Here is a 9569-nt window from a genome sequence, read left to right on the forward strand (position 1 = left end):
TCTATATCGAGTTATAGTTCGTTCATAATTCTTCATTAATGGCCGACTATCACCAGCGCTATACTAACTGCAAAACAAACTATTACCATGTCCAGATTGGATACCCACGCTGAAAACCAGTCACCCGCAACAGAGACAAACGCCAATAAATAACCTGGGAATAAAGGAATGGTCACCATAAAACGCGCAAACACCTCGCAAATTTGGGTTTGATCAAGGAAAAGCTACTGTCTACGCCATAGACAGCTTGAAGTCGGCGTTGTTGCCCCGCACAGTCACCATTCCGGTCTTCCGCACTTGGTCGTTTGCTTTCCCAAAGTATCGCCCGGACCGGAAGCTATGGCATCATCGTGAGTATTTTGGGTAACAAAGATCGCTAGTCAACACCTACCTCCAGTGAAGATTAGCGCGAACGACATTCTGCACGCCTCGGATGTATTCTTGAACATCTGCATCGACCCGTTCCCCCCAGGTTGGCAGTGCTGCCAAAGCAAGGTACCAGTCTCGGTAGCGCTCAATGAGCATTTCGCCGACATGATTAAACGCTACCTGCGCTGGCATGCCATTGTGACGGCAGATGGCCACTAAGTTATGGCTCACACCTTCTTTCTGTATTCTTTTGTAAGTCATGCGGGTCAGAGCTGGTATTTCAATGTAGACAACTAACCTCTTCTTTGCAGTATGATAGTATGTCGTTTTGCCTAGGATACGTTAGTGAATTCAGATGTTGGGTGATGTGTTGGGGCAGCCTACAGTAACACGAGGTCAGTACCAATCCTCTCGATCTCTTGGATGCTCTTGCATTCAAACACATGATCTGGGATATCTAGTTTGTGGGCATATCTGCAATATCCCTCAAGTTAGTGTCATTCACAGGCAAGCAGACGTCATAACATACTCTACTAAGGCAAAGAGCGGCGAAACACCTGCAGACTGCCTACGCAGACAGAGCATTTCTTCAAGCGAGGGCAACTCTCCCTTGGAGCATGAGCGTACTTGAGCCAAGCATCCGGTGCAGTAGTCATTCATGGCACGTGCAAACCTGCGACGAATCCCTTAAACGACGTTAGCAGATACCCTAAAGTGTGTAGAGGAATCCCAGCGCTACATACCGATAGGTTGAGCCTGCAATACCGTCAGACGTCAATATGCACTCCCAGTACAGTATAATGATCAACGTACCTGAGTGATTCGGTGCCATACTGAGTTGTGCACCTGTACTATTGGGTAATCTGAGAGTACTGGCCTCTGCCCAGCTTCGTCGGCCATGCCTGCTCGCAAATCCTCAACAAGTATTTGGGCACGTTCTGGGTCGTCCTTGAGGCTTCCATTATCGAAGACTAGAATCGAAGCTCAGTCATCACACAGAAGCCTTCCAAGAGAGATGGTGCTTACGGTCATCAAAAGGGAACACCTGCTTGGGAATTAATGGTTAGATCTAGTCAGTGGAACTTTATGCGGTCGGTCGTGGTTATGAAACGCACCCAGTTTCCCCAGTCAATAACTGTCCGCAACTCTTCGGGCTCAGCATCTGGAGCTGCGATGGAACAGAAATAAGCGAAGTCCGTCTTTTGTAGTCGCCTTCGGCCTCTTTCATCAAAGTAGCATTCCCTGTCATGGCGGTGGCTAGGTTAGAGAAAGGTGATGCCCACATTAGGGGGCGATATGCACCTAGAGATCCATGCTTCTGACAGCTCTTTCACAGACTTATAGTGCCGATTTACTATAGGTTCGCCCGACAAGAACAACACGAACATTTCAGGGAGGCGGATGGTGAGAGAAGTATCTTGCCGGGGTATCTTGACTGTTGGCGAAGATATACTCTGCTGGACTCTTGTGACGGCCATGTTCGACTGATAGCGACTGTTAGAACTGCGGTGGTTCGAGCACAATATAGAAGAATTTAACGGATCGATCACTATATACATGAAAACGAGGTGGATCTGGACAGCACCACGACATGTGCCGGTGCATGGTACTTTATATACAGACGAATGCTACGACCTGAGTTCACCAAGCCTGGAACCGTACGAATGGCCAGGATGATCCTACAACTGACCTGGCTGTACAAGGCCCAGACTTCGGGCTTTGGTGACGACCTGGGCCCACAGGATCGTCCAGCCTCAGGATCTCGTTTCCCGGTACTCGAATTTCAATGGCGCCAGACAAAAGGATAAGGTTTCAGTTGGTAACCTGCAATACCCGGAAGTCAGAAAAAATAATAATGGCGTCTGTTATACATCAATTAAGGACTGCAAAAGTCTAGCGCTACTCAGCCCGAGGAGCTAGTGCCTGGATGTTCTCCGCCGCCGCCGGAGCTGAAGGCTTCTCAAGAGCAATGATCGGTCGTCCACCAAAGCGCGGTATGGATTTGACGATCCCTGCCCGAATACGTCTAGAGCACCCATTTACGGCCTCTGGATCTTGGCTTTTGATCGGCCCGGAAGCCGGATCTCTCCCCGGTATCCGGGATTTAGCACGGTCTCTCCATCTTATTCTTGGCGACCTCTCCCGGGGGATTGGCTAACCTGCATGCTAGGACGATTGGGCAGTCATGACAACGGGGCCCAAGACATTGATTAGCGCCTCTAAGTTCGAGACTGGTACATTTTGTTGCTTTTTCCTTTGCTCTTGATTTTCTCGCCGGCTCTGTCCATTGATCACCAGTCTGGCCATGGTGGAACGAGTACATCTGATCGTGATCATACCATTGGGCCACTCTGCTGGGGCACTGCGGTGGGTCCCACGAGGTGTCTCGCCTCGCAGCCACGGGACTGGGCTCGAACATCCGCCCGGAGCACGATGCATCGTTAGTAGCTTTCACTAGAGATCATGTCCCAAAAGGACGGGTGAACGTGAGGGGCGGCCCAGGACCCAATTGCTTTTGTCAGGTAACACTGGCGGAAGGCAGGTCCGGTACATGGAGTGGCCATTGCTTTCGTTCAGCTCCATGAGCTCTACAGTCCGTCGAATCCTAGCTTGGTATCTTGAATTGCGGTATAAAATGCGGGTGAAGGGCGCAATGGACCAACTATCAATGACTAGGCATTGGCCTAACAGACACCTCATTTCAGTCAATATTGGCAAGCATTGCTCGTTAACTCATCAATATGGCCTCTTCCTCCCAACCACAGGCTGGCGACAGAATCAGTAGCTGGGGCTACTCCTTCTCCTGGACAAGGGATCATCTGTCCAGGGAAGAGTTAGAGCCGTTGCGCCAGCAGTATGATACCTCTGCGGCTAACGCGCTGGAGAGGCTACAAGCAATTAGGGCTACACTGATGGAAGAAAGCAAAGCAAAGGGGACGAGCCCACCACCTAGTGATCTTTACGTCCTCCTACGGGACCACCGGGGGGATGACGATATCTTAGCCAAGTTCTGGACCGAAGTGAACACTGTGCCTGAGTGGGTGGACTGGGAGCAGCTACAACGTGGCCAGCAATTCTTCTATCGCTATGCCATTGCCAATATTGTGGGGTTCGCTTTGCAAGGGTTTGTGGCGGAAAACTCGGTATGTTCTTTCTTGCACAACCATAGGCGAGGGACGAGGGATCTAATGATGCTCATCAGGCTGCACCTGGGGTTATCGAGGTCCTTGTCCGAACAGGAGGCTTCTCCACCCGTATGCTTCTGGGCAGATTGCTTGAGACCTTTCAGTGGCTAATCCAAGTCACCCATTGCATTACATCAATTCGCCCCGGCGGCGAAGGGCACATTGCCAGCGTTCGGGTCAGGTTGCTTCATGCCTCCGTTCGCCAACGCATCATTCAACTCTGTCGAGCCAGGCCGGATTACTTTGATCTGGCACGCTTTGGAGTGCCGGTGAACACCCTGGACTCTGTCCACTCAATCAGCACCTTTTGTTGCAACCCTATGTGGCTTCAACTACCCAAGTTCGGCATTCAGCCTACTCCGGAGGAGGTCAAGGACTATATTGCGCTCTTTCGGTACCTAGGCTTTCTCCTTGGAACGCCCACATCGTATTTTGAAACGGTGGAGCGGAGTAAATGCACTATGGAAAGCCTTCTCGCGCACGAGCTCCGTACCACAGATACGTCGCGAACGGTGGCGTTCAACTTTGTGGAATGCGTGACGAACTTGCCAGGGCCATTCAAGGTCTCCAAGGGATTCATTGAAGTGGGCAGCCGATGGATCAATGGTGACGAGCTGTGTGATGAACTGGAACTTGGCAAACCAGGGCTCCTGTTTTATCTGGCTTTTTGTGGGTATTGTGCACTAGTGGTAGCTATGGCGTGGGTCCAGCGGCTATTTCTCAGTCTGGATGAACTACTGATTGCTGTAAGGTGGAATCTTATCCTTCACGGTGTGCACAGATACTAACTCTGGGCAGGGGTTCCGAAGTTTACTGTATGGTGGAGTGGTCCAGCGAAAGTCGCGCACTCGATTCGAGTTCAGATATGTGCCCCGAATCGGCAAGCAGACGGGGAAAGAAGCATACAGGGTTGGTGATGCGGCCACGACAAAGGCTTCCTGGATTTATCACCCGATGTGGACGATTCCCTTTAAATGCTTGGGAGTGGGCCTCTTTGAGATGGTGCTTCTCGTGATGCTTGGTGTTTCCGGGGTGGTGATAGTGGGAGGTGCGCTCAGAGTCATGCAGGGGGTGCATGGGTATTCCAAGGCGTATGCATAACATGCTGGACACAGTGATGACGGGTTCATGCGAGATGATTAGGATTATGTTGACTTTGATTCTTACAATTCATGATAACAACCATATGAACGATGCTTATGGTGTATACCCTGGTTAATTCGTCCATTGAGTGTCCGACATGTAATTGAAAGGGTTCGTATGAGTGAGTGGTAACGTTGAAGCTGCCGCGTGATTCGCATAGATCGCATTTGAGGCAGGTGACCAGACTGGCAAAGTCGAAAATCCCAACAAAGGAACCCTGGACCGGCAGTCCAGGCACGACCGTGCCCTCCCAACAAGAAGCAACCGGGAGGGAAAGAGCGAGAGAGCGACATAGCAGGAGATGGATACTTTCGGGCTTAGAAACTAGTACTTAGTTCGTTAGTTCTTGATCTGATCGCTGGCCCAAAGCTAAGGATACACTAAGAGAACCGTGGGGTAAGATCCCTGCCAACTTGCATCTGGCGGCAGATCCTTCAATGTCTCCCTCTTAAGTAGAAAAAAAAGCAAATCCATGCGCCAGTCCTTCAGCGCTTCCCGGTTTTCGTCAGACGAAGCGAAAAATAAGAAATTAGATAGGAAATGGAAAAAAAAAAATTCAAAAAAAAAAAGCAAACTACAATCCTCCGGTAAATCGCCATCTTTCCCGCTCCCGATGGCGCCCGGAGAGATCCCAAAAAGACGATGTATCAATTCTGTCCATCCCAGTGTGCCCGATAGAGACGTACTTTTTCGATGATTTTATCCCATCATGAGATACCCACTGGTCGATAGTAGTCTAGTAGTACTTAGTTGACTCCCGAGAGGAAATGAGGCGCACTAAAGAAGGCCCGATCCACTCGGAAACTTAATCCCCCTCGTGCTGCTGCTGCTGCTGCTTCGGTTGCTGTTTTGCGTTGTTTTGTGTCTGTTTCTGTTTCTGGTTTTCCCTCAAAGTACAATCTGAGGGCTTGTCGGAGGTTCCTTCCGGAGTGATGATGATGTATGCCTTCCTTCTACTACCTTTCCTAGCAACAAGTACGACTTCGCCTCCATTTCAGTCCTATTATTCAGAGAGTGTCTGTCTGTCTGTCACCGACTCCCCAGCTGGGATAAATATAGTATGTTCACAAAGTACTGTCTACACCGGTACTCATGTGTCTCCACTTGTTTATCGGTCTGTTTGTTGGCTGTGGCAATTCCTGTTCTTGGAACACTCTCCTCTGACCCCAAAAGTACAATGTACTTCGATATAGTTGGGTGGGTATAGGTTCGGGTACTTAGTGAACCTGGTTACTTTCATACACCTGGAAACTGAACGAAGGTCTTGCCTATCCTGGATAGGATGTAAATAAGCCTTGAATCATATTTCATCCAGCCATCCGAGACTATCTCGTTCATTTTCTTTCCCGGATAGGATCGTTGCCGAGATGACTACTAACTATTAGTTACTATTTCCGGGACTGGGGGGCCCTATCTGCCGCACGATTAGGTTATAGTGGCTGAGGTGGCGCAGTGGAGATCCCTTTCCATTATGCCGTATGTTTCTTTGTGAATATTGGAAAGGAGGTGGTGGGTGGGAAGGTTGGAGGTGTTACGATCCGTGCGGTGTTATTGCAGTCTAGCGGATGGATGATGGATGATAAGATGGGATGAACCTTGCTGCCTTGGTAGGTGGAGGTGTGGTGGGGGCCATGGGTGTGATTGATCCCAAAGTTTAGAGACGGATACAAGATAGCATGAGGCTTAGTACTCTAAGCACTACTATACTACTAAGTCAGTCACAAGGCCAGCATGGTCTGTTTTGTGGCTACAGGGGATCAATGTAGACGCATGCGGAAACAGAGAAGTTAGTCTAGCGGAGACACATAGTAAACATAACTAGCGGAGTATAGATAGACGATGGTGGTGATTCATGTACGAGACAACCGATAACTAGTAGTGTGTTCCGGACAAAGGGGAATGAATGGAAATGGGCAAGATGAACTGTATACTAGTATCATGTGCCACGTCGAGTTTTGACTTGATTCAGGCACATTTCCACTTTCTTCTTTTATTTTCGTCTTTTGGAGCAGTTTAGTTAGTTCATATCCCGGGTACACCGCAGGAAACTCTCGGTACTGACTTACTTCCTTCAGTTGAGTCTACAATATGTATGTATCTCCTTATGGCAAGTCAGTTTAAATTGTAGTACTTGGATATCCCCTGTCAGATTCCCATGTCAAGTCATGATAGTTTGGGGGGGCCGGAAAGAACGTGTCGCTTTCATATTGATTGGGGTTTCTGTTCGGTCGTCTCGGGACCCATTTCTAGCCCAGATTCCCCGTCCAGGATATCCCTGACAAAGAAAGAAAGCGAAAAGATTGAGGGATCAATGATTACTCTCTTGGGATGCGTACAGATGTGGTTCCAGTTTATATTTTCTTTTTTCCCCTTCTTCCTTGTTTTCTTTTCCCTCTCGGTCCTCTTTCGGCTCTCTTTCGGTTTTTGGTTCCGTGTGTGGTGTGTTGTCTCTGAACTATGCGACTTGCAGATAGATACTCGTAGTTGTAGTAGTAGACTTTCGGGTGATGATGAAAGCGGATATTAAGAACCACCACCAGACAAAGAGAAGTGCTGTGATCGTGATCGTGATCGTGATCGTGATCGTGATCGTGATAGTGTGTGATCTGACTGACAGCTGCCAGTTGGCCTGAATGACTGATGGGACGGGCCGAGTGGAGTTGCCAGCATGCTTCATTTCTTTCTTTCTTCGGTCATCTTTCTTGCTTGCTTGGTCGTTATTGTGTGACATGCCTGGTTTGGGAATGTCTCAGGATTACTTTTTCCCCTTCATGGGCTGATTTCATTTTCTTTGTTCAATTTGTGCGGGAATTAGGGGATGTGTGCTATACTATAATGCTGTGATTATGGTTCTGGGGTTGGAATCAGTTACACTCCTGATAGTAGATGCCAGTTCATGCAGTAAGTGCATTGGTGGATTCAGTGAGGCTGAAATAGTACATACTAGCATCATTTCATAAACAGGACTGGTATACATTTTCTACACAAAATCTGAAAAGTGCCAGTTACTAGTAGTAGTAGTAGTAGTAGTAGTAGTAGTAGTAGTAGTAGGCAGCAGGGGGTGTGAATCCCAGTCCAGAGGATGCTGAGATAGTGAGCACATCTTGCTCAAGAGCATCTCTCAGTATCTTTTAACCTTCTAGCCAGTCCTTTACAGTAAAGTACGCTGAGAATCATCATAATCCGAAGGTGTCCATGTCGCTAGCATGCTGTTCCATAGGTGCTTGGAGAGAATGTCCGTCTAATTGAGAATGCCCGTCTACTAGATCAGATTTCTCGAATTTGGCCTTAAAGTGCCTCTGTGTGAGCATCAATGACTCATTTCTGTGTTGCGAGGCTGAAGTACCAGAATATACAAGACCTCGCTGACGGATAAGCGTTTGTTTATTTGGAGTCACTTCATCGGATGTGGTGGTCGAAATGGTTGATGCACTTCAACTTCTCAGAAGTCATCCTTCCCAAGTCCATATTTCTCTTCTATCCTAGTCAGTTATTTTATTTGGCCTGTTTCTCCCCATGAGCAATTTGTAGCAGCAAATACAGAGTAGACGAACTACACGAAGAGGCAGTGAAATCGGCGGGGCAGCAACACCAGGGCGGCCCGTGCAAAGAATTTCTCCAGAGCTCGGCCGGCTCTCCCTCTTCCTCCCACAACTTCCCTCGTGGCCTTTCTGCCTCTCTACCCCCCTTTTCCCCCATCCCCACTATCAAATTTCTTTCGCACAATGGCAATCCAGTGAGTCTCTCATCGGCTACTGAATTGGCCGGAAATGCGCTGACCTTTGTTTTCCGCAGCTACTTGATTCTCCTGTCGAGGCAGGGCAAAGTGGTTCGTTTCGTGGCCCACCCAACTCTGTGACCTGGCTGGAAGCGGAGACTAACGCAACAAAATTTCCCAGCGCCTTGCCAAATGGTTCACCACTCTCTCTCCCAAGGAGAAAGCCAAGATCATCAAGGATGTGACCCAGCTGGTTCTGTCGCGTCGCACCCGCATGTGCAATTTCCTCGAATACAAAGGTTCGTCGGAATCGGCTTCACCCCTCACTTGGATCCTCCCCGCAGCTCGCCCACCAGCCCCGATCGGACTGCATCTGACTTGCTTCGTCTTCGCCAGACACCAAGGTCGTCTACCGTCGCTATGCCTCCCTCTTCTTCATCGCCGGTTGTGCGTCTACCGATAATGAATTGATCACCCTCGAGGTCGTGCATCGTTACGTCGAGCAGATGGACAAGTACTACGGCAATGTCTGCGAGCTGGATATTATTTTCAACTTCCAAAAGGCATACTTCATCCTCGATGAGCTATTGCTGGCGGGAGAAATGCAGGAGAGCAGCAAGAAGAATGTATTGAGATGCATCAGCCAGCAGGACAGTCTGGAAGACATGGAGGTGAGTCGATAGCGTCTATTGCTTCGTGACACCCTGCACCCCCTATTTGGAACATGAGCACGGAGTACCGGCATCTGGAGCGTCGAATCGCTACATTTTCTTTTTTTCCCGGCGCTCCCCTTTTTATACCTGCGATGTCCCGACATCTTGATCAGTTCCTGCGATAACCTCCTTTCTCCCCTCTCCACAACATCGTTTCTCCCGCCCTGCCCCCTTCCTCAACCAATTCCTCCATTCCCAGCGAGCCATACCATCATCTTCTGTCGACGTCAGCTAATGCCGCCTCAGGTTGAGGAAGACGTGGTCACGAAGATTATGTAGACGCCTCTCCGGCCCGCGAGCGTTTCTTTGTTGTTTATACTGTTTGGGATGTTCGTTTCTGTTTTCGGGGCAAGCTGGACTGCTATACATACTGGCGTTGGACGTACATAAGCGTTGTGTTCTACTGTCTCGCGACTTGTTGCCAAGAACTAATTAATACCA

General features: G+C 49.1%; 3 protein-coding genes across 3 annotated transcripts; 2 read left to right on the forward strand and 1 right to left on the reverse strand.

Annotated features, from left to right (window-relative positions):
- Positions 1-231: 231 nt before the first annotated feature.
- An03g04890 (uncharacterized protein) lies at positions 232-1847 on the reverse strand (the record flags this gene model as incomplete). Its single annotated transcript, XM_059747104.1, has 10 exons — positions 232-337; positions 392-609; positions 668-701; positions 754-843; positions 899-1055; positions 1113-1125; positions 1183-1340; positions 1396-1414; positions 1485-1590; positions 1756-1847. 10 exons carry the CDS (start codon positions 1845-1847, stop codon positions 232-234), a joined length of 993 nt encoding a protein of 330 aa, XP_059600307.1.
- Positions 1848-3110: 1263 nt separating this feature from the next.
- On the forward strand, positions 3111-4773 carry An03g04900 (uncharacterized protein; the record flags this gene model as incomplete). The annotated part of the gene is made up of 4 exons (XM_001390334.3): positions 3111-3512; positions 3572-4300; positions 4353-4602; positions 4670-4773. 4 exons carry the CDS (start codon positions 3111-3113, stop codon positions 4771-4773), a joined length of 1485 nt encoding a protein of 494 aa, XP_001390371.3.
- Positions 4774-8103: 3330 nt separating this feature from the next.
- Positions 8104-9363, forward strand: An03g04910 (uncharacterized protein; the record flags this gene model as incomplete). The annotated part of the gene is made up of 4 exons (XM_059747105.1): positions 8104-8145; positions 8597-8714; positions 8812-9086; positions 9328-9363. 4 exons carry the CDS (start codon positions 8104-8106, stop codon positions 9361-9363), a joined length of 471 nt encoding a protein of 156 aa, XP_059600308.1.
- Between the last annotated feature and the right edge of the window lie 206 nt (positions 9364-9569).

This window comes from Aspergillus niger (genome assembly GCF_000002855.4).
Source record: "Aspergillus niger supercontig An03".
NCBI classification, from domain to species: domain Eukaryota; kingdom Fungi; phylum Ascomycota; class Eurotiomycetes; order Eurotiales; family Aspergillaceae; genus Aspergillus; species Aspergillus niger.